The 25930-nt window shown below is 42.0% G+C and overlaps 1 protein-coding gene across 1 annotated transcript in view; it reads right to left on the bottom strand.

Annotated features, from left to right (window-relative positions):
- Window positions 1–674: 674 nt before the first annotated feature.
- The window catches only part of lpcat2 (lysophosphatidylcholine acyltransferase 2), a 73158-nt gene continuing 47902 nt past the window's right edge, over window positions 675–25930 (bottom strand). Inside the window, exons 8-14 of the mRNA XM_078210908.1 lie at window positions 19581–19635; window positions 16270–16352; window positions 15836–15961; window positions 14008–14161; window positions 8304–8402; window positions 7564–7705; window positions 675–1135 (exon numbers count right to left, since the gene is read on the bottom strand). Of these exons, the coding sequence (XP_078067034.1) occupies window positions 948–1135; window positions 7564–7705; window positions 8304–8402; window positions 14008–14161; window positions 15836–15961; window positions 16270–16352; window positions 19581–19635 (847 nt within the window). The 3' untranslated portion in view covers window positions 675–947. The remainder of the gene's footprint in view (window positions 1136–7563; window positions 7706–8303; window positions 8403–14007; window positions 14162–15835; window positions 15962–16269; window positions 16353–19580; window positions 19636–25930) is intronic.

Here is a 25930-nt window from a genome sequence, read left to right as displayed (position 1 = left end):
GTCACACTGTTTCTTGGTCATCATAAAGCCAAAGTTACAAAATATTTTACGCATTGACTTTGAGAAGTGACTTTCAAAATAAAAGTAAACTTGGATTTCTAGAGTTCGATCCTGCCTAATAGATATTGGTTTATTGCTCATTTATGTCATTTACCTATCTTAATCTGATTATATATTTTTGCATAGATGGAAGGCACAATAACATTATTACAGCTGAAACACTAAAAAGTAAATTAAAATATCAGAGATAAAGTATATACAAGTTATATTTGATCTGGTCTAACCTGTCTTCATTTAAATTTCCAATTTGGACTTGCTATGGCAAGCCACAAAATACTGCAAAATCGATTGTATAGCACAGGAATGAGAACATTTCAATATTTTGTTTGTTCACTCCAGTTGGCCCACAGCTCATAGCAAAACTTGCAATGGCCAGTGCCCTGGTCTCAGGAATTCCCTCTGCAAATCACAGCTTTGCTTCTGCACCCACAAGCTCTCTCCACCTCCACAAACTTTCTCCAGACAATTTTAAGGGCAAACTTTCTGCCACTCTTCCTTCCTGCTTGGTATCCATTTATTTCTGAGGTGAAGCATCTCGGGGTTTTAAAAAAAAAAAAATGTTCAAATCATTGTATGAATGCAAGCTGCCGCTGTTATGAATGCCAACTACGAAGGTCGATTTTGATTGTTTTAACTTTTTTTTTAAAAAGCTGCAATTTAATTAAAATGACCAGACCATATATTGATAATTGTATCAGCAGTTACCTTAAAAAAAATCTGAATATTATTTACAGGATGAAGCATCATAAAATGACAGATGCAATGCATTTATATTATAGTAAAATAACAGCTGGTGGATTTTAGAACAGGAACTTCCGAATCCTGCTGGGACTTCAAAGAAGATATTTTAGTAACGTTACTTCATAGTACAAAACAGCTATTGGAAATCAGTCAGCCTTTTTGTCTGAGCTGCTTAAACTGTCTTCAGAGGTGGACGATGACTGGTTCTTTTTAAATTCTGCCACATTGTCATCGTCATATTTTGTCCGCAGTGCCTTATACCGCTGAAGTTCAAGGTAGGTGGTAAACAACTTGGCATACTCTGGATGTGTCAGAGCAAACTCACGGAATACTTCTGTGGATGAAAAGAAATACCTCATCAGACGATAATTATTTTCCTGGCATTTCACACTATTGTATCAATCTTTATACTGAAGATAAAGATAGCATGTGCCATCATTTCACACTCTTAAATTGCAAAGATTTAGAAACCAACTCTCACTCTGTTGCTACATTGCCTTATGTTAATGGCGTGACCACCAGTGAAACAGGACATCATCAGCAAAAAGGAGAGAAAAAAGCAGCTAACAACTGCATGGGCATATTTCAATATCCAAGTAGCGACGTCCAAAAAGAGTTTTGTCTCTGTAAATCCTAAAATATCATGATGGTAGAGTAGATAACAAAAGGGTGGGATACCAGTGATTTTGGAGAACATGGTTTTTCCAGAACAATTCCTTCGAAACATCAACTCCAAACAAAAGCACTACCTTACCATAAATTGAGTGAGAGCTGAGGTGACAAAAATTGGTGACAATGGGTGGGATTTTCTGACCATGCTTGCCCCAAAACCGGAAAATCCCACCTGGGGTCAACGGACCTTCGCATGGTCCACCCTCCGCCCGCTACTATTTCCGCAGTGGGAGGGACGGGAAAATTCCACCCTATATGTCCAACTGGAAGGTGAATATGTAGAACTCAGATTACACTTTGAACACTGCCTAATTGAGCAACTCCGGTCAACACCCTGACGGCTGTCCTTCGTCCTAAAAAGTGGCATGTGTGATGATACTGCGCCTTTATAAGTATATTTTATATCATGTTTCTTGTGAAGAGAATTTTTAAACTTCAACTCTGTTTAAAGGCGCTGCTTTGTCTGCTCCAGACAGCTCACCTGCTGAGAATGCAGAAGCATAATTGATCCAAGTTATTAGGGTGCTTGTTTTAATCTGAGTAACTGCAGTTTATTTTTTGGGTTGTCTCCTAGGGTTTCAGAGTATGGTTTAATTATGTTGATTGACAAAAGTGTCTCTTGTGCTAATGGAAGAGCTAAGCTTCGAGGGAAAAGCAGGCAGATTCTGCTTGGATTTGTAAGGAGCAGGAGTTCTTCTCTCGCTCTCTGGAGATTGAAGTCTGGGACCTGAGAGAAAAGGGTTATTGCTCTCCAGAGGTGTTCTGGAGGTTTAAGGACTAACAGCCCACTTACCAGCACATATGTCTGTTGTTTGCTAACTGATTTTGAAGAGGAATTTATGTCTGTGAGGAATATTACTTGAACCAGAACTAATAGAGATAGGCTAGCAGTCAAGAATTGTATCTTGTCATGTTTAAGTTTTCCGTTGATAAAAGTTATGCTAATTCTTTTTCTTATGGTTGAACTGTATTGTTAAATGATGTTTATTTCAATAAAAGATTCCTGGTGGATCAAGAGAATCACACCTGGAGCGAAACACCTTATCCTCACATGAATGCCAACAAAAAAAGTAGTTGGGTCTGGTCGGGCTTCATAACATACTTTGAGGTTTCTGATCTGGTCCCTAAGACATACTAAACGAAAATGTACTAAATAAAAATCTCATTCCCATAAGAAAGCATATAATAATGGTTAATAATGGCTCTTGGCCTATGATTTTTAACATTGAAAAGCTCTTGGCCACCTTGAAAATTAATTGGTCCAAAAATTTTTACTTTTACTACTTTTATTACAGACTTACTGTTCTTTCTTACCACCAACTCACTGCATCCAACTTAACACTTGCCACTCCCTCCTGCTCACTGCCCCCTCATGAACCCTCACTCCTTCCTGCTTACCACTTCCCTTTCTTGACTCCCTCATTTCCTCACATTCACCACTTCTCCCTCTCAACCCCCTCAATCTGACACCCCTGCGCTTCTCTCTTGACTCTCTCACTCCCTCACCCTCACTGCTTCTCTCTCAACCCCTTCACTCCCCGTACTTGCCACTTCCCTTTCGCGACTTCCTAATTTTCTCCCACTCGCTCACCAATTCCCTCTCCCAATCCCTTCACTCTTTCCCTTCCCCCTCTTTTCATTACTTCTCTCTTGCTGCAGGAGGGCTTGGGAGACAGGGCAGACTGAGGTGGTGAGAGGAGCAGCTGTGGGATGCAGCTCAGGTGTTGGGAGAAGGAAACAGTGAGCAGGAAGCAGTGAGGGAGTCAGGAAAGGAAAGGAGCAAGTGGGAAGGAATGAGAGGGTTGGAACAGATCCTGCCAGAACTACTGGGTTTTTCCAGCAGATTGTTTTCATTTCAGATCTCCAGCATCTGCAGCATTTTGCTTTTATTAGAATAGTTAAGTCTGGCGGTAAAAATTGGCTGAAGCAGTTGCGGAGAAGGATGATATCATGGGACTGGAATTAGACAGTCTGAGTGATGGAAAGGATATGGGATCAGAAACTCAGCTCTGAGTTTCAACTCAAACTCAGATGGATCCCTGGGGGACTCCAAAGGTAACAGTACAAAGTGATAGCAGAAATCATTCTGGGTGATTCTCTGGCTAGCAAAGAAAAAAAGAACAAAGAAAATTACAACACAGGAACAGGCCCTTCGGCCCTCCAAGCCTGCAACAACCATGCTGCCCAACTGAACTAAAACTCCCTACCCTTCCGGGGTCCATATCCCTCCATTCCTACCCTATTCACGTATTTGTCAAGACGCCCCTTAAAAGTCACTATTGCATCTGCTTCCATTATCTCCCCAGCAGCAAGTTCCAGGCACCCACCGCCCTCTGTGTAAAACAAATTGCTTCGTACATCTCCTTTAAAACTTGCCCCTCGCACCTTAAACCTATGCCCCCTAGTAATTGACTCTTCCACCCTGGGAAAAAGCTTCTGACTATCCACTCTGACCATGCCCCTTATAATCTTGTAGACTTCTATCAGGTCGCCCCTCAACCTCCGTCATTCCGGTGAGAACAAAACAAGTTTCTCCAACCTCTCCTCATAGCTAATGCCCTCCATACCAGGCAACATCCTGGTAAATCTTTTCTGTACCCTCTCTGAAGCCTCCACATCCTTCTGGTAGTGTGGTGACCAGAATTGAACACTATATTCCAAGTGCAGCCGAGCTAAGGTTCTATAGAGCTGCAACATGATTTGCCAATTTTTAAACTCAAATGCCCCGACCGATAAAGGCAAGCATGCCCTATGCCTTCTTGACTACCTTCTCCACCTGCGTGCCACTTTCAGTGACCTGTGTACCTCTACACCCAGATTTCTCTGCCTATCAATACTCCTAAGGGTTCTGTCATTTACTATATATTTCTTATCTGTATTAGACCTTCCAAAATGCATTACCTCATATTTGGCCAGATTAAACTCCATCTGCCATCCCTCTGCCCAAGTCTCCAACTGATACTGCTGTATCCTCTGATGGTCCTCATTGCAAATCCATCAACCTAATCAAACCAGTTACATTTTCCTCCAAATCATTTAAACAGCAAAAGTCCCAGCACCAATTCCTAAGGAACACCACTTGTCACAGCTCTCCATTCAGAAACCCTTCCACTGCTACCCTCTGTCTTCTATGACCGAGCCAGTTCCGTATCAATCTTGCCAGCTCGCCTCTGATCCCATGCGACTTCACCTTCTGCACCAGTCTGCCATGAGGGACCTTGTCAAAGGCCTTACTGAAGTCCATGTAGACAACATCCACTGCCCCACACTCATCAATTATCTTCATCACTTCTTCGAAAAACTCGATCAAGTTAGTGAGACACGACCTCCCCTTCACAAAACCATGTTGCCTCTCGTTAATACGTCCACTTATTTCCAAGTGGGAGTAAATCCTGTCTCGAAGAATTCTCTCCAATAATTTCCCTACCACTGATGTAAGGCTCACTGGCCTGTAATTACCTGGATTATTCTTGCTACCCTTCTTAAACAAAAGAACATTGACTATTCTCCAATCCTCTGGGACCTCCCCTGTGGCCAGTGAGGATACAAAGATTTCTTTCAATGTCCCACCAATTTCCTCCCTTGCCTCTCTCAGTATTCTGGGGTATATCCCATCAGGCTTTGGGGACTTGTCTACCTTAATGTTTCTCAAGAACCCCAATACCTCCTCCTTTTTGATCTCAACATGACTCAAACTATCAACACACCCTTTCCCAGACTCATCATCCACCAAGTCCTTCTCTTTGGGAATATTGATGCAAAGTACTCATTTAATACCTCACCCATTTCCTCTGCCTCCACGCATAGATCCCTCCCCTGTCCTTGAGTGGGCCGACCCTCTCCCTGGCTCCCCTCTTGCTCTTTATATATGTATAAAAAGCCTTGGGATTTTCCTTAATTCTGCTGGCTAATGATTTTTTGTGACCCCTTTTAGTCCTCCTTACACCTTGCTTAAGTTTCTTTCTACTTTCCTCGTATTCCACTCAAGCCTCCTAGCCTTGACAAATGCTTCCTTTTTCTCTTTGACTAGGCTAACAATATCTCTCGTTATCCAAGGTTCCCAAAACCTGCCATACTTATCCTTCATCCTTACAGGAATGTGCCAGTCCTGAATCCTATCAACTTGCACTTGAAAGCCTCCCACATGCCAGATATTGATTTGCACTCAAACATCTGCCCCCAATCTACATTCTTCAGTTCCTGCCTAATATTGTTGTAATTAGCCTTCCCCCAATTTACCACTTTAACTTGAGGACTACACTTATCTTTATCCAGCAGTACCTTAAAGCTTACTGAATTGTGGTCACTGTTCCCAAACTGCTCCCCTACTGAAACGTTGACTACCTTGCTGGGCTCATTCCCCAATACCAGGTCCAGTGTGGCCCCTTCCCTAGTTGGATTATCTACATACTGTTTCAAGAAGCCCTCTTGGATACTCCTTACAAACTGCCCCATCCACGCCCCTAACACTAAGTGAGTCCCAGTCAATATAGGGGAAGTTAAAATCTCCCACCACAACAACTCTGCTACTTTTACACCTTGCCAAAATCTGCCTACACATCTGGTCCTCTATCTCTCGCTGGCAGTTGGGTTGCTATAGTAAACCCCCAACATTGTGACTACACCCTTCCTATTCCTGAGCTCTACTCATATTGCCTCGCTGTATGAGCCGTCCGAGGAGTCCTCCCGCAGTACAGCTGTGATATTCTGAATAGATAGCAATGATATCACTGAATAGATAAGAATGAAACCAGTCAAAGCAGTTCCATCTATCTGGACAAAAGAGAGGCATTGAACAAGGATGATGTAGACAACAACATCAAAGGCTGCAGACAGCCTGAGATAATGAGGAAAGCCTGAGATGGATGGGGAAATACAATGCTCAAGGTCACAGTCAAACAGAATGTCATTTATGACTTTGATTAGGGCTGTTTCACTGCTCTGACAATTGCAGAAGTTCAAACATGGACTTGAGTGAAAGATGGGTATGGTTTTGGGAAGCAACAACAAGCTCAAGGCCCTGAGAGAAAAGAGAAGTTGCAGACAGAGTAGCAGTTTACCAGAACAGTGGAGTCAAAGTGTATTTTTTGTAGAGTGTATTGATGACACTAGATTTGCAAGCAGAGCAGGGTTGTACCAGAGATAGGCAAATTAGTGGGAACAGGACAGCAGGGAGTGAGTTACATGGACAAAATGAGATTGTAGTAGGAAGCAAGGAAATAGGAAACAAGTGAAAAATGAGAGTTCAGAGCCAGGACAGAGGGGAACCGGAAGGTGAACTGGAAGGAAGGAATGCAGGGTGAATAGATGAGCAAAAATCCATGTGGTCCTTGCACTTGCTGGAGGTGGAGATGAAGGAAGCGTGCAATGAGAGAGAACCAGTGGATGTAGTCTTTTTGGATTAAATAGGTGATCACATAAAAGGTTATTACACAAAATTACAGCTCTTGGGATTGGAGAATACACTAGCATGGATTGAGGCTTGGCTAATGACAGAAAAGAGAGTAGGAATAAACAGATCATTTTGAGTTTGGCAAGTTGCAACTAGTGGGGTTCTGCAAGGATCAGTCCCTGGGTCTTGGTGATTTACAGACTATATCTGGACAAAAGAGAGGCATGGAACAAGGATGATGTAGACAACAACATCAAAGGCTGCAGACAGCCTGAGATAATGAGGAAAGCCTGAGATGGATGGGGAAATATAATGCTCAAGGTCACAGTCAAACAGAATGTCATTTATGACTTTGATTAGGGCTGGTTCAAAGCCAGATACAAAAATAAGTTACGTGAAGGATGCAATGGACATATGGATGGATTGAATAAATAGGCAACAGAATGACAGATGGAATATCATGTTGGGAAGTGTGAATTTATGTACTTACACAAAAGTTGGCTATTTGAGCAATGTACCCAAGAGAAACAAGCAGCTGCATTACCACACTCCAGTCTTTGTGAGGTGAACAAAAATTATACAGGAAACTATTAAAGCCATTTTAAAAAAATGTATGCTTTCATAGTTCCATTAAACATAGAAAAAGAATACAAACCATTCTCTTGTCATTGGAAATTGCACAACTAAAAATCACTCACCATACGAAATCTTTCCTGAAGCAGTCACATCAATTTCTGAGAATAACATGGAAACGTCAAGATCATGCACACCCAAAGCAGATCGCAGAAGAACAGAAAACTCCTCTTCAGTTATATATCCGTCGTCATCCAAGTCAAACAACTGAGATATGAACAGAGAGACAATCCCCATAAAGTATTCACACACTATTGATAAATGATAACACGATATTTGATGAAGTGACCCAGAAGTTGAATTAAACCATGACACCATGAAGAAACAGTAACTGTGTGGAAAGTAGCAAGAGTATATTGACACCCAAGCTAATATTATGATTTACTCACTAACTTGGAAACCGATGGGGTGAATTTTAAAATCAACAGATGCACTGCAGGAACTCATCAAGTCTTCTTGGGCAGCACCTTCAAAACCCTTACCACTGCCATCTAGGAGGACAAAAGCCACAGATACAGGGGAACACCATCAACTTGGAGGTTCTCCTCCAATCCACTCACTATTTTGACCTGGAAATAGTTTGTTGATAGCAAGACCCTACAGTATCAGAGTGCCAGGAAACATGGCAACTACTTGCTTTAACAGAATATTTCCAAGGAAACTTTAACTCTACATTTAATTATTTAACTCTAAATAATTAAAAGTAAAGTTCAAATGTATGGATTTATTCAGTTTGGAAAATGAACAGGGGGCAGCAAAATCAATAGCTCAATCACGCAGCATGGTAATGTTGTACAATTTTTACCTTAAATGCAAACTGAATAGTCTCCTCTGTGTTGGCTGGACTACAAAGAACCACCAAACCGATTACATATTCTCTGAAATCTATGGTGCCATCACCATTCTGAAAAAAACATACAAAATATAAGTTGCATGTTTATTACTTCGGCAATTATCTGTTTTACAAAATCTGACACATGAGCAAATGGATGTAGTTCTAGACTTTAAGGCAACACTAGCACAAATCTCTTATGTTAGGACCCAGGGCCAGAATTCCAAATTACATTAGGAAGCTAGACTAGACCCCCAACAATTTTTATATTTTAGCAGAAATCTGAGGATAGAATGCTTCACTCCAGGAATAATTCCGCTGGCAAATTAGAGATCTTTAATAGTAAAATAAATTTTATTTAACACAGAGTAACTATCTAACAAATGAAGCAGCTTAACTATTACCTGTTGAACAATATTTGAACACGAAAAGAAATCATTCTAATTCCGAACTTATCAGTTTCAGTTCCAAATAAGCAACATTCATCTTACAGATTCAAAACCCACATTAAATACACTTAGCAACCATAAATATACTTGCTATAATGAGTGTAAACTCCCTTGAAGCTTTCAGGGATATTTTGTGGTTCAGAGGGCAGCTTGAAGACCTGTCTATAAACAAACCTTGGGCAGCACTGAAAGCTGTTTCTCCCTGCTACATACTTAGCTCCTTCCAATCACATGACCCAGTCATTCAACCTAATAAAAAAACCCAAGGGGAACCTTCACCTATAAACAAAAATCTATTGGGTGTCTCCTAAATAAACACAACATGGCCAAAATGAATAATTATCCTGCCCCCAGCATCTGAGCTACATTTCCACTTGACATACTGACTGCCTGTAGAAAAAACTGAACTTTAAAACAATCCCCTTAAACATAAAAAAAATTAAAGCAACTACTATCATCACAAGTACTATTATAATTGTATGCGTATCATGCTAATGAAATTGTGGCTATAATTACAGATTGTACTGTATAGTTTTAGTACAAGCACCACTTTAAATGCTCATTACAGAGAGAAATTACCACTTCAATTATGTCCCATTTAAAACTCTATACCTAGATTTATTCATGCTATAAATAATAACATGGCCTAATTACCAAAGTTGCTCAGTTAACAAAGAACAAAGAACAGTACAGCACAGGAAACAGGCCCTTCGGCCCTCCAAGCCTGTGCCGCTCCTTGGTCCAACTAGACCAATCATTTGTATCCCTCCATTCCCAGGCTGCTCATGTGACTATCCAGGTAAGTCTTAAACGATGTCAGCGTGCCTGCCTCCACCACCCTACTTGGCAGCGCATTCCAGGCCCCCACCATCCTCTGTGTAAAAAACGTCCCTCTGATGTCTGAGTTATACTTCGCCCCTCTCAGCTTGAGCCCGTGACCCCTCGTGATCGTCACCTCCGACCTGGGAAAAAGCTTCCCACTGTTCACCCTATCTTTACCCTTCATAATCTTGTATACCTCTATTAGATCTCCCCTCATTCTCCATCTTTCCAAGGAGAACAACCCCAGTCTACCCAATCTCTCCTCATAGCTAAGACCCTCCATACCAGGCAACATCCTGGTAAACCTTCTCTGCACTCTCTCCAATGCCTCCACGTCCTTCTGGTAGTGCGGCGACCAGAACTGGACGCAGTACTCCAAATGTGGCCTAACCAGCGTTCTATACAGCTGCATCATCAGACTCCAGCTTTTATAGTCTATACCCCATCCTATAAAGGCAAGCATACCATATGCCTTCTTCACCACCTTCTCCACCTGTGTTGCCACCTTCAAGGATTTGTGGACGTGCACACCTAGGTCCCTCTGTGTTTCTATACTCCTGATGACTCTGCCATTTATTGTATAACTCCTCCCTACATTATTTCTTCCAAAATGCATCACTTCGCATTTATCCGGATTAAACTCCATCTGCCACCTCTCCGCCCAATTTTCCAGCCTATCTATATCCTGCTGTATTGCCCGACAATGCTCTTCGCTATCCGCAAGTCCAGCCATCTTCGTGTCATCCGCAAACTTGCTGATTACACCAGTTACACCTTCTTCCAAATCATTTATATATATCACAAATAGCAGAGGTCCCAGTACAGAGCCCTGCGGAACACCACTGGTCACAGACCTCCAGCCGGAAAAAGACCCTTCGACCACTACCCTCTGTCTCCTATGGCCAAGCCAGTTCTCCACCCATCTCGCCACTTCTCCTTGTATCCCATGAGCCTTAACCTTCTTAACCAACCTGCCATGTGGGACTTTGTCAAATGCCTTACTGAAATCCATATAGACGACATCCACGGCCCTTCCTTCATCAACCGTTTTTGTCACTTCCTCAAAAAACTCCACCAAATTTGTAAGGCACGACCTCCCTCTTACAAAACCATGCTGTCTGTCACTAATGAGATTGTTCCGTTCTAAAGGCACATACATCCTGTCTCTAAGAATCCTCTCCAACAACTTCCCTACCACGGACGTCAAGCTCACCGGCCTATAATTTCCTGGGTTATCCCTGCTACCCTTCTTAAACAACGGGACCACATTCGCTATCCTCCAATCCTCAGGGACCTCACCCGTGTCCAAAGAAGCGACAAAGATTTCCGTCAGAGGCCCAGCAATTTCACCTCTCGTCTCCCTGAGCAGTCGAGGATAGATGCCATCAGGCCCTGGGGCTTTGTCAGTTTTAATGTTCCCTAAAAAACCTAACACTTCCTCTCTTGTAATGGAGATTTTCTCTAACGGGTCAACACCTCCCTCCGAGACACTCCCGGTTAACACGCCCCTCTCCTTCGTGAATATCGATGCAACGTATTCATTTAGGATCTCCCCTATTCCCTTGGGTTCTAAGCATAATTCCCCTCCTTTGTCCCTGAGAGGTCCGATTTTCTCCCTGACAACTCTTTTGTTCCTAACGTATGAATAGAATGCCTTAGGATTCTCCTTAATCCTGCCTGCCAAGAACATCTCGTGACCTCTTTTTGCCCTTCTAACTCCCCGTTTGAGATCTTTCCTACTCTCTCTGTATTCCTCCAGAGCTCCATCTGTTTTCAGTTGCCTGGACTTAACGTACGCCTCCCTTTTCATTTTAATCAGATCCTCAATTTCCCTGGTTATCCACGGCTCTCGAATCCTACCTTTCCTTTTTACAGGCACATGCCTATCCTGCAGCCTTATCAACAGTTCCTTAAAAGACTCCCACATGCCAGACGCGGACTTACCCTCGAACATCCTCTCTCAATCAACATCCACCAATTCCTGCCTAATCCGGCTATAGTCAGCCTTCCCCCAATTTAGCACCCTGCCCGTAGGACAGCACTCATCCTTGTCCATTACTATCCTAAAGTTAACAGAGTTGTGGTCACTATTTGCCACATGTTCCCCTACCGAAACTTTGACGACCTGACCGGGCTCATTTCCCAGAACTAGGTCCAGCATAGCCCCCTCCCTAGTCGGGCTATCTACATACTGTTCCAAAGAACCTTCCAGTACGCATTTTACAAATTCCTCCCCGTCCGGACCCCCAGCTCTAAGCACTTTCCAGTCTGTGCCAGGGAAATTAAAGTCCCCCACTACAACAACCCTATGTTTTCTGCACCTATCCAGAATCTCCTGACATATCCTTTCCTCCACTTCCCGTGGGCTGTTGGGTGGTCTGTAGTACACCCCCAGCATAGTGACTGCACCCTTCCTGTTTCTGAGTTCCACCCACAGCGACTCAGTACATGACCCCTCTAAGTTGTCTACCCTCTGCACCGCGGTAATATGCTCCTTAACTAATATCGCTACTCCCCCACCTTTTTTAGCCCCTCCTCTGTCTCGCCTAAAACACTTATACCCCGGAATATTCAGCTGCCAGTCCTGTCCTTTTAACCAAGTTTCCGTCACCGCAACCACATCCAAATTCCGCACAAGCATTAAGGCCCTAAGTTCGTCTGTTTTACCCGTTACACTCCTCGCATTGAAGCAGATGCACTCCAGACCTCCAGGCCCAGTCAGGTCCTCCTCCTCCAGAGTGCTCCTCCTCTTAGCTAGCCTTGCCCTGGCCCCCAGCTCGACCCCAGCCTCAGTATTTACTGACCTCCTGTTTTGTTCCCCACCCCCCTGCCACACTAATTTAAATCCTGCCGAAACACTCTAGCAAAACTCCCAGCCAGGATATTTGCTCCCTTCCAGTTAAGGTGTAACCCATCCTTTCTGTACAGTTGCCATCCTGACTTGAAGATTTCCCAGTTATCTATGAATTTAAAACCCTCCCTCTTGCACCAGTCCTTTAGCCACGCGTTCAACTGTAGAATCTCCCTGTTCCGAGCCTCACTTGCACTAGGCACCGGGAGCAGTCCAGATATTGCTACCTTGGAGGTCTTACTTTTTAGCCTAGCACCCAACTCCCTGAATTTCTCTCGTATGACCCCCCTGCTCTTCCTACCTACATCATTTCCACCAATGTGTACAATCACATCCGTTTGACTACCTTCCTTTTTAAATATGCTTCCTACCCTCTCGGAGACATCCAGTACCCCGGCACCAGGGAGGCAGACTACCATCCTGGATTCTCGTTCAGTCCCACAGAAGCGCCTGTCCGTGCCTCTAACCATTGCGTCCCCCACAACTATCGCTCTCCTAAACCCCTTCTTTCCCTTCCGGACCCCTGAGCCCGTCTCCGTGGAGGCGATCTGGTCCTCGTGGCTTACCCCTGGAGGGTCATCCCCCTCCACAGAATCCAAAACAAGATACCTATTTTGGAGGGGGACAACCACAGGGGATCCCTCCACAGACTGCTCACTCCCTTCCCTTCTCCCATCTGTTGCCCATTCCTTTCTTTTATGGGAGACTGCCACTGGGGTACTTTCTGGCACATCACCCCTCTGACTATTACCCCTCCTAACTGTGACCCACGTGTCTTCCTTCCGAGACCCTGGTGTCACTACCTGACTATAACTTTTATCTATTACTCTCTAATTTTCCCTAACTAAACTGAGTTCATCGAGCCTCAGCTCCAGCTCCCTTACACGATCCTTCAGGAGATGCAGTTCCACACATCTGGCACAGATATGGACTTCCGGGAGGCAAGTTGTCTCCAGGAACTCCCACATCCCACACCGAATGCAGTATACTGGCCTCCCACTCATACCAGCCATGTCCTTTTTAGTTTTGGGGATAAAACAAAAAGGGGGTGTAACCGAAGAAAAACAAACAAACAACATTCCTCGCCTTCGCCGAAGCCCTGTGAGCCAAAGCCCTTTTAGCTCTCACTCTGTCCCCTGCTCACTCCGCTGCCCGCTAACGACGCTGCCCGCTCAAAGGTGCGGCCTACTTTTAAACCCTCCAAAACCTTCCCAGGCTGCTGCTGGGCCTATTTCCTGTTTAGAAAAAAACCTCCGATTTTTTTCACTAATTTAACTGAAAAATAATTAAATAAATTAGTGCACAAACAAGCTCCCTTACCCTCAGCCTGCTCCTGTGGAACAATGAGGCTGAAACCTCCAAGTTAAGCACTTTTAAACCCTCCAAAACCTTCCCAGGCTGCTGCTGGGCCTATTTACTTTAGGGAGGTATGATCAATGTCCTATAAACTTATTAAAATGTTTCTAAATATTCTGGGAAGAATTTTGTTTCCCTTTCCTAACTGCGGCTTCCCTGCTACACATACTTCTCAAAAAATTACAGAAAAATCACCCACCCGATCAAAAAGAGCAAACACTTCTCGAAGCGCAGGTGTAACTGGTAGTTTCAAGTATTCGGCAAATTCTTCAACACCAATCCTTCCACCTTTGGATTTATTGGCAATTGCAGCAAACGTGTCCAGCTGTTTTCTTACATTGTCCCATTTCAGGCTGTAACAGTAAAGCAAATAATTGGACATAGATTTCTAAGTTTGCTTGTTTAAACACTGACTTCTTCCCAAGACTTTTGATAGCAGCCAGGGGTATTTATCACTGTTAATATTTGCACTTTATGTCACATACAAAGGATAGACAAAATAGAAAGAGACAACACAAAAAAAAGACCTAAAAATTAGAACCTTCATGAGTTTGGAGATAGAATTCACATGATCTTCCCTTTCCTACTCTACATATTCAGTATGACAAGCTTTTCATGAGTACAGGTTCAACACATTTCCCCCCAAATAACCCAGTATTTTCCCCCCAAAAGAAAACATGGGTTAAGTTAGACTTTAATGGTCACAATTCAATACAAAGTATGGACACACACACGCAAAAGAAAAATACTTAATAATAACCAGCCCAAAATACTATGAGCAGGATAGGAAGAGATTGTAAAAAAAAATTTGGCAGTAATAGGGCTCCCAGCCAAAATAATTGGCGGCCTCATTGAAATATTTAAATTGAGATCCTATGTCATTTTTAGGAGCCCAATGCATTTTGCATCCTCCGCCTTGTGGGACAAGCTGTTTTATAAAGTTTCAAATTTGCTTTGAGAATAGTTTTCATGGGGCCAGCAGCAGCATAAATGCTCCTCCTGATACGTCTTGGCAAATTCAGACTTTGTGTATTTCCCATTCTGCATTTGGGGTTGCACAATGTTCCGGCAGGAAATGTTCCTATTGCACAACTATATCCAAATGTGTGCAAATTTAGATGCATGGTTTCAACAAAGAATCTGAAATCATGACTCAGATTTCTTTTAATATCAATCCTGTTCTGCTCCTCTTTTTGGTTTTCTTTCTTGCTTTCATTTCCTTTGCACTTTTCTCTTTTTGACCTACTCTCCATCACCATTCCTTTGATCCTTTGTCCCTCTATTTGTATTTACTCACCATTTTCTGTCCCACTTCTCTTCAGCTTAAACTGCATGGGGAAGGTGGAGCGGCAATCGATGACAGGCAGCAAACCAAACAAGTGGTAAACACGTAGGGGAAATCAGTATTGAAAATAAAAACAAATGTTTCTATGGCCTGCTAATTATGACTGGGAGTGGGACAGAACACTAACGTGACTCAGAATTCTTTGGTGGGTCTTACTTAAGATAAAGCAATTAAAATTTGTACCCTGAAGAAAATAACAAGAAGAAGAAAGCTTTGCTGTACTGCTAAAAAAAAGGTGAAGCCTCTAAGATATGTCTGTATGATATTGGACTATAAGGGATCAAATAGACAATGTCCCATGTTAGAGAGTGTCAAACATCTTCTAACAGGCATTGCCCTAGTGCTTTATTAGTGCTAAATCACAGCCTTTCCATTTGTAGGTGAAACATTTTGTTGTCTTCCCTCCCTCCATCTTTTCATGAGTATTTGGGAGGCATTTAAAATACTTAATATTCTATAAGCAGAGAGGAGTGACTTTTAAAGTATGTTAGATATAGTGCACAAGCATTGGATTGAAGAAGTGGTTTGTCACTGGTTTGAGAAAGACAGGTATTCATTTGATCCAACAATTTCTTGGAAAAATCAACATTTTTAATCAGAGTATTTGTACTCTTATTTAAATATTCAAACTTTGGATGCAATGCAAGCTTTTAAATCATCCCATAAAACCAGATTCACATACTTGAGTTTTTTGCTTATTTTGGTAAACTCCACCAAGCCTGCTTCCATGGGTAAAGTCAGTTCACCGGCTGAAATCATCAGTCTGCAATCTTCAAATGTGTGATCTGTAAGTGGCACATCCAATGCTCTGCAAAAATGATAAAATACATTCAGCAAACATTTTGATATACCATCAGGAAACATGAAATTAAACGTTGCACACATCTACATAACATTCGTCTATTCATAGGACTCAAATTATCAGTAAGGTATTAAATACCATGACCAAAGTATGAAAATAGGAGTGAGGCTGAGTACTTATTGAAAATTAGAAATAATGTTTTTTTTATCCAATACAAAGGCAAAATGAAATGATCATGTCTGAGAAGGAATATTGCAAATAAAAATATATAACTAATTAATAATATAGGGAAGTGAAGCTTTCAGGTTACTTACAAGGCCATAACACTACGAACTCTGTTGCCATATAGGAGAGGATCACATTTTTCTTCATCACTCGGCACATATACAGGCAGAAACTGCGAATGTTAAATGAAATTTTATCAGCATTACATCATCTAATTCTGACTATATGGAGGTATGAAATATCCAGAGCATAAGTGAATTGCAAACCAGCAACATTGGATCAAACAGATCCTGTATAAATGAAAGAGCAGATAAGCAAGGCATGGTAACCAGTGGCATCCAAAAATAAATTTCTTTTGGACCATTAATTGAGAACAGAGTGGAAACAGTGTCCAGGTTACATCAAAAAGTAACACCATCTTGTAAGAATACAAAGAGACTACTGAACAAACATTCCTGGATTTGCCAAGTACACTGAAATATCAAAATAATCATTCATTTCAAAGGCTTTTGTCCACTTGGAGCAAGATAATTAGAAAATGGTGATTTTGTGATCAGCTGCGAGTCAGTTGATTGGACTCTCAACTCGAGTCTTATGGCTATGGGTTCAAGTTGCACTTCAGTATAATGGCCTATTACAATATTCTTTAGCCAATATCATTAAAATAGCTTAATCGATTGTGTATCTCATTGCTGGTTGTGGGAAAATGCTCTGTGCAAATTGGTTGCAATGTTTCCCTACAACAGTGATGTTTAAGTTAAAATCAAACAACAAATATCCAACCATTCATGGCATAATACATAATGATCCCAGAAATTTTCATTATATGAAAACATATACGAAATATATTTAACAATGCAATTCTACCTACTCAGAAATTCACACCTTGCACTGATTCAGTCCATCTTCCTCTATGTTTTACTTGTTTTCACACAAGGCCAAAAATGCAACATTATGATTCAAAAAAAGCATCAATGGAGTGTGTCACACATGGTGCCAATTTCAATCTCCCTTGCCACCCTTTATTCCAATATGTTTGGAGTGGTAGCAGGATGACATTCACAATTGAAAATTCATTGACCTACTGTCTAAGACCTGTTTAACATGATTTTGACTGGACTTTGATCTATACCATCAATGCTCCCACTGGAAACCCCAACCCCTCCTCAGACCAATAATGTAGTCTGAAACAAGAGCTCCTTTTTCGATCATGGTGTATCTTGTATCTGTGTTCGACTGTCCTCTGGGTGTGTAATGCACTGGCCTTCCAGTTGTTTCTGAAATCAGAGTGTGCTGAGGCCTGTGGCCGAAGCATCCGCTGTTCTAATGATGGGTCAAAGTGTTTTTTTTGTCTAGACCTGAAGCAGTCATGTATCTAAGGAATCTCTTTCTCCAACATCGCTATGGATGAGCCAAAACTTGTCCGGTAAGGTAGATTTCTGATCCATGGTTACTTAAAAATTAAAAATGTGAATCCAATTAACTTGCAAATCTTTGGACTGTGGAAGGAACCCAGAGCACCCGGAGGAAACTCATGCAGACTCGGGGAGAATGTGCAAACTCCATATAGACTGACACCCAAGGCTGGAATTGAACTCGGGTCCCTGCTGCTGTGAGGCTGCAATACTAATCACTGTGCCACGGTGCTGCCCATTCAGTTTTCAGATTTACAGATAAAGAATACTTGACAGCAGACCTCTATGGGGAACTTAAGGAAAAGGTTAGGAATAAAATTGGACCTTTAATGTTAACTTTTTTAATACACTTTAGTTTAGCTGGACTGTATGTTGAAGGTGGTACAAATTACAGCAGTTTAATTGCCACATCCTCTTCAAAGATGAAACTATGACTCAAATAATTGTTAATAAAATTGAGATGAATTGTGTAAAACCACAAAAAGCAAACACATCTATGTTACAGAATTCCATATTAGCTGGTCAAAACAGTCCCAGTTGAAAACAAGTCAAAAGGTGAACTTAAAGTAGGTGGAACTATTTCACATAATCTAGTTAAAAGCTATCATTCCTCCTTGCTGGTTATTTCTCCTTCCTTATTTTTTGCTCAGTGTAGGTAGAAATTATGTATTTTTAAAAATCTGAAAGCACACAGGAGGGACATTTTAATTGACAATTTGTATTCCTTTCTTCAATTGTTCTTGACCCGATTTTTAAAAATTTGTTCATGGGATGCGGGTGATGCTGGCTGGGCCAGGATTTATTGTACAGCTTGAGGACATTTAAGAGTTAACCATATTGTTGTGGATTTGGAGTCATATGTAGGACAGACCGGGCAAGAATGGCACATTTCCTTCCCTAAAGGACATTAGTGAACAAGATTGACAAAGTAATGATATTCTCTGCAAAGTTGCACTGAACAAATTTTGATGGTCACCATTCTTGGCTTTGAAAAACACAAGAATTTAAGAACGCATGAAACACAGAAAGACCATTCACTCTATCAAATTGATTCCTTCCATGTATAATATGTTCAGTTATGGACTCCACCCACTATTTGAAAATATTTGAAATGACAGGCAGGTTGATCAGCTCCAAGAGGGAAAATGTGGTTAAGATTTGGATATATCCCATTATTCTAAAGATCCTTCTTCAATGAAACTACTTGAAAATAAATAAGTCTAAAATTTAAATTAATGAAACCATTTGTTTCTGGATTGACAGATTGGAACAGGAGCAATAATGAGCGTGTTTGGTTTTGTGAATGCGAAAAGCATTGCTGCATGGGATTACTGTAGGCGTGAGTTGTTTCATTTAACAATGGATCCGGAGTGGGATTTACTAGATTCTGATAGGTTTGTATTGAAGATCTCACCAATTTTTTCATTTTCATATTTAGATTAGCTGTAGTCAGTACAGCATCTCCACAAATTGTCAGAAAATCCAACTAATTAACAAAAAGTCAATCAAAATATTGCAGAAAGTCTCTTTGCAAACGTCTCATACCTTCAGCGCTTCTAACCCACCTTTAGTAAATTCTAAAATCACTCTAGCTGCAAAGTGCACTTTCATATATTTTGCTTTCTTTTGCCTGCTGTAAAAGTGAGAGCATGTTGGTGATGCATGCATCTTTAATTATGACAAGGCGATGTACTGTGGCACTTTCTATCATATTCATTTGCTCGTTCTCTGGGGCTGTGCTGGATTTTGAGTTTTCTAGATAAGCATATGCGCATTCTTGTCCTCTAGCTCCATGTTCAGTCCAGCAACCTGCTTTGCAGCCAATTTATCCATTCCATTTTAAACAACTTGTCTCCTCTTCACTTCTATTTCTCCCTCCAATGGAAAGTTTATTTTTAAGTCTCTGTAACCAAGAGGTTCAAGTTAAATTGAAAGATGGTAATCAACACCAGCAGCTAAGCACTTACTAAGCACTGAACGCTTACCTCAACTTCGACATTTGTGTATGGCTGGCATAGTGTCAAGAAAAAAAGCATCGCCCTGCAAGATAGCAAACAGCAAATATTGAAAAGCAAAATACCACAGGATTCTTCTGATATTTACTCATTCACACTTCAACCAACAATGGCAAGATCCACTCCATAGTGAGATTATCAAGATTGTTCGCTAAACAGGCCATCTTCAGTTAAAAATAATATATTAATAGCACGCATGTGTATTTCAGCCCACTGTGCCATGTTGTTTGGGATTCTAGATTCACATCAATGAATCACTTCCAGCAGCTTGGGTGAGGAACTGGAGAAACTAAATATATTTACTAGAAAAGAAAAGCAAGTGGAAAGGGAAAGACAAGAATCAGACATACTCGCTGGCATTAGTGACGTGACATGTTTGACCACAAATAATTCCAGATAAGATCATTCAGCCCACCTTGAGCGTACAAGTCCTCAAGATCCCCGACACTGGCAAACAATTGGTACTTAAATAATTTTAGAGTTGTCATTTCTACTAGGAATGTATACCAGGTAATCACACGATGTGAAAAGCTCTCTTATGTCAGGCCTTTAAACGCTTTGTATTGGTTTAAAATTGTGAATTCATGGAGAGTTGGTGGAGGCTCAAGGACAGGTTTTGGCCTTTCTGTCCAGCTAAGGAATAAAGGAGCAGACAGTTTATTTATCAGATGAGAGATCTGATAAATAAATCAAACTGAAATATGGAAAATTCCCTTAGAATCTCTTAGCTTTAAGAGAGGTGCATCATTTTAACATGACTGTTGACGATCATGGAATTACAGCACAGGAGGAGGCAGAAGCCATTTGGCCCATTGTGCCTGTACTGGTTCTTGGAAAAAGCTATCCAATTAGTCCCACTCCTCTCTTCTTTCCTCCTGTTCCGTACTTGGAAAGAATAGAGAAATTACAGTTGTTCTTCCTGGAGCAGCAAGTGTTAAATGAGGATTTGGTAAAGGTTTTCAACATCTTGAAGGGTTGTAATGGAGTACATAAAGTGAACCTGTTTCTAGTGGGAAAAGGGCATTAACCAGCAGACACGATTTGTCAGCCAAAATACCTCAATTGGTTAAATTGAACTAAAGATCAATTGCAGGTTTCAGCAGAGGATGTGGTTTATGTATCTTATCTATAAGGTCTGAATAGGGAAAATATGGCAACGTCTTGGACACCATCACCCCTGGGTATTGAGCATATTCTCCATCATGTCATGTGGCAATTCCACTGTGCGAATTGGGATAGATTGAGTAGTTGAATCCGTGAGATGCTGTGGGCCATGAGCAGCAGCAGAATTGTATACAAACACAATCTGTAACTTCGTGGCCTGGCAAGTCCCCCACTCTCCCATAACCATCAGGCCGTGGGATCAGCCCTGGTTCAGCAGGGCATGCCAAGAGATACACAAGGCATACCTAAAAATTAGGTGTCAACCTGGTGAAGTTACACACTAGAACAAGAAGAACAAAACAGCACAGGAACAGGCCCTTCGGCCCTCCAAGCCCGCGCTGCTCCCTGGTCCAAACTAGACCATTCTTTTGTATCCCTCCATTCCCACTCTGTTCATGTGGCTATCTAGATAAATCTTAAACGTTCCCAGTGTGTCCGCCTCCACCACCTTGCCCGGCAGCGCATTCCAGGCCCCCACCATCCTCTGTGTAAAATATGTCCTTCTGATATCTGTGTTAAACCTCTCTCCTCCCCCTCTCTCCTCCCCCCCCCCCTCCCTGAACCTATGACCCCTCGTGAACATCACCACCGATCTGGGAAAAAGCTTCCCACCGTTCACCCTATCTATGCCTTTCATAATTTTATACACCTATTAGGTCACCCCTCATCCTCCGTCTTTCCAGTGAGAACAACCCCAGTTTACCCAATCTCTCCTCATAACTAAGCCCTTCCATACCAGGCAACATCCTGGTAAACCTCCTCTGCACTCTCTCTAAAGCCTCCATGTCCTTCTGGTAGTGTGGCGACCAGAACTGGGCGCAGTATTCAAAATGCGGCCGAACCAACGTTCTATACAACTGCAACATCAGACCCCAACTTTTATACTCTATGCCCCGTTCTATAAAGGCAAGTATGCCATATGCCTTATTCACTACCTTCTCCACCTGTGACGTCACCTTCAAGGATCTGTGGACTTGCACACCCAAGTCCCTCTGCGTATCTTATGGTTCTGCCATTTATCGTATAGCTCCCCCCGACGTTAGTTCTACCAAAATGCATCACTTCGCATTTATCTGGATTGAACTCCATCTGCCATTTCTTTGCCCAAATTTCCAGCCTATCTATATCCTTCTGTAGCCTCTGACAATGTTCCTCACTTTCTGCAAGTCCAGCCATTTTCGTGTTGTCCACAAACTTACTGATCACCCCAGTTACACCTTCTTCCAGATATATAAATCACGAATAGCAGAGGTCCCAATACAGAGCTCTGCGGAACACCACTAGTCACAGGCATCCAGCCAGAAAAAGACCCTTCCACTACCACCCTCTGTCTTCTGTGACCAAGCCAGTTCTCCACCCATCTAGCCACCCCCCCCTTTATCCCATGAGATCCAATCTTTTGCACCAACCTACCATGAGGGACTTTGTCAAACGCTTTACTAAAGTCTATATAGACGACATCCACGGCCCTTCCCTCGTCAACTATTCTAGTCACTTCTTCAAAAACCTCCACCAGGTTAGTGAGGCATGACCTCCCTCTCACAAAACCATGCTGACTATCGTTAATGAGTTTATTCCTTTCTAAATGCGCATACATCCTATCTCTAAGAATCCTCTCCAACAACCTCCCGACCACGGACGTCAAGCTCACCGGCCTATAATTTCCCGGGTTATCCTTCCTACCCTTCTTGAATAACGGGACCACATTAGCTATCCTCCAGTCCTCTGGGACCTCACCTGTGTGCACTGACGTGACAAAGATTTGCGTCAGAGGCCTAGCGATTTCATTTCTCGTCTCCCTGAGCAGCCTGGGATAGATTCCATCAGGCCCTGGGGATTTGTCAGTCTTTATATTCCCTAAAAAAAAACCTAACACTTCCTCCCTTGTAATGGAGATTTTCTCTAACGGGTCAACACTCCCCTCCGAGACACTCCCAGTCAACACATCCCTCTCCTTTGTGAATACCGACGCAAAGTATTCATTTAGGATCTCCCCTACTTCTTTGGGCTCTAAGCATAATTCCCCACTTTTGTCCCCGAGAGGTCCGATTTTTTCCCTGACAACCCTTTTGTTCCTAACGTATGAATAAAATGCCTTGGGATTCTCCTTAATCCTGTCTGCCAAGGACATTTCGTGACCCCTTTTTGCCCTTCTAATTCCTCGTTTGAGTTCTTTCCTACTTTTTGTATTCCTCTAGAGCTCCCTCCGTTTTTAGCTGCCTGGACCTAACGTACGCCACTCTTTTCTTTTTGACCAATCCCTCAATTTCCCTGGTTATCCACGTAGACTACTTGCATGACAAACAGCAGAAGCTGCATGCGATAGATAGAGCTAAGCAATCCCACAACAAATGGATCAGATCTAAGCTCTGCAGTCCTGCCACATCCAGTCAAGAATCATAGAAAGAATGGCTGTGGACAATTAAATAATTCACTGGCAGAGGAAGCTCCATAAATATCCCCATCCACAATGATGGGGGAACTCAGCACATATGAGCAAAAGTCAAAACTGAAGCATTTGCAACAATTTTCAGCCAGAGGTGCCAAGTGGGATGATCCATCTTGGCTTCCTCCGGGGATCCTCAATATCACAGGTGTCAGTATCCAGCCAATTCGACTCACTCCATGTGAAACCAAGACATGGCTGAGGGCACCGGATACTGCAAAGGCTATGGGCCTTGACAATAATCCGGTAGTAGTACTGAAGACTTGTGATCCAGAACTAGCTGTGCCTCTAATGAAGCCAGTCCAGTCACACTAGTAGCTACTCAATGTGGAAAATTGCTCAGGTATGTCCTGTCCACAAAATGCAGGACAATTATTGCCTATAAAAGGTGACTCTTGATCATTATAAAGTGATGGAAAATGTCGTCGACATATTGAAGAAGTATGTTACGAATTCAATTCATTGTAGCCCTGAGTGTTAAATTAGCAGTGTATGGAGATTGTGATATTAAGGTACAAGATGTTCCAATGCTTGTTACATTGGTTCATGGGCTTCATAACAAGGATGGGATCCTCAGAGTGTATTGGTAGGTCACCAGATCAATCCAAGGATTAGTAAACAGCTCTTCTTGAGGCAGTCAGTTTTGGTGAGTCAGTCAATCAACAAATAGCACAGAGACAGGGATAGGCAAAGTTCCCAGTGAAGTTGAATGAAAAGTTAGAGAAAGGGATGCGGGGAACAGACTTTAAGTAAAGAGCGCTGCTGGAGCAAGAGGCAGTGATGTTCTGCTTGACGTGGCCATAGATTTGAAAGTGTGCTTGTAAACTAGTGTTTGAGTGTATTTGGGAATCCAGGGAGAAGGAATCTTGGAAGGCAAGACTGAAAACCTGAGGTGGGCCATTGTTAAGGCTGTCTGAGTAGGAGCGACGTTTGGGGAGAATTCCAAGATAGGGTCTTCAAAAGGTGGATATTGGAAACCCTCATCAGAAAGACAAACTTCTGGCCCGAAAGGCTGGGTTAAGTTGATTGAGCACCGCACATGCATGTAGGACATCACGGAAGTGTGCGTGTGTGCTAAAAGCACCAATTTTGAACATCCGATATGATAGCTGCCGGTCCTGAAGTGCGAAGCTATAACTGTGCTGAAACCTCCAACACTAAAAATGACAATTCCATTTCTACAAAGTCTCATCGAAAATGAAATGCATACATTTGGGTCCACGATGATACGAGATTTTGCCCTTATTTCTTTGTACTTACCCTTTTTGTCTAGCTGCAGCACATAGAGGCAGCAGACATTCTTTGAGTAGGGTTTTTTTTGTACATTTTTAAAAGTTGTTTAACATACAAGCACAAAACGAAAGAATGATTTAAAAATTTTTTTTACAACTTTGTCATGACAACTAATTCCATTAAAAATGTTTGTTCATAAATAACAAAGTGGATGTCAGTGTCTGGAATGAACTTCAGCATTTGGATTCTGCAATATATTTTGAGCAGCTTTGAACCCTATTTCAAGAGTCTCTCTGATGCAATGTTGATCCTTGTGTAACTCGGCTAGTTCAAATGCTTCAGGAAAGTGTATCCCTTAAGATGACATATGCTGTAATGTTTATCCCAATTTTAGGAGTCTCCCTGATGCAATGTTGATCCTTATGCATCTTTGCTACTTCAAATGCTTTAGGAAAGCCCATCACTTAAGATGACATTTGCAAGTTTCCTGTAAGCTGATGTGAACTTGGTATTAGAGAATCCACAGCAGCTTGAAAATCTGGAGTCATGTTCTACCACCGCTGGAACATCGCGCTTTTCACTTGATTCTTAACTGAAGTTCTTTTTGATACTTTGATGTAGACATGCAAGAGTCACACTATATGTAAAATCCAAGCCCTTTCCTCTCCCCTTCCCCTGCCCCCTCCCCAGTCTTTCTCCCTCTTCCCCACCTCATATCCATCCATCACCTCCTTGTTTAGCGACAACAGAATTGTGTTAACGTATAGATATTTTGTTGATTGTTGTTAAAGAAATATATTTTGTAAGAAACGTGAAAAAACGAGGCAACATGTCAGTGCAGCTACTGAAGTAAAATGTTTAGTTAAATGTTAACATAGTATCAAAGTTTTGTATTTATAACATTATTTTTGTGAATATTTTCCATTAAAGTACAAAATTCTACGAATGCTTTACTGAAACCAAACATGTAAATATGAAATTATACAAATACTTGATTGAAACATTCAGAACAGCTAAATATGAGAATTATAACTGAAGCAAGCAAGGCAGATGAATACTAATGATAAATACATCTAGACTATTCCGTGGCCCAAAATGTGAACTCTCCTTTGATCAATCTCATGCAGGTATCCAAATCATGGTTCAAGTAGTTCTGACCATATTCTAAATTAAAACACACACAACCACTTACAAGCATGCCCCACATTAAAAAGTTGCATAATAATACAATGCAGATTTAGGGCAACACAGTGGCAGAGTGGTTAGCACTGCTACCTCACAGATCCAGGGACCCGGGTTCAATTCCAGCCTTGTCTGTGTGGACTGTCTGTGTTGTGTTTGTACATTCTGCCGCATCTGCATGGATTTCCTCCAGCTGCTCCAGTTTCCACCCACAGTCCAAAGATGTGCATATTAGGTTGATTGGCCATGCTAAATTGCTCCTTAGTGTCAGGGGGATTAGTGGAATATATAAGTG

Source organism: Mustelus asterias, chromosome 4 (assembly GCF_964213995.1).
Source record: "Mustelus asterias chromosome 4, sMusAst1.hap1.1, whole genome shotgun sequence".
Classification (NCBI taxonomy): Eukaryota; Metazoa; Chordata; class Chondrichthyes; order Carcharhiniformes; family Triakidae; genus Mustelus; species Mustelus asterias.
The sequence above is the reverse complement of the archived record's forward strand: the minus strand, read 5'-3'. Positions and strand labels throughout refer to the sequence as shown.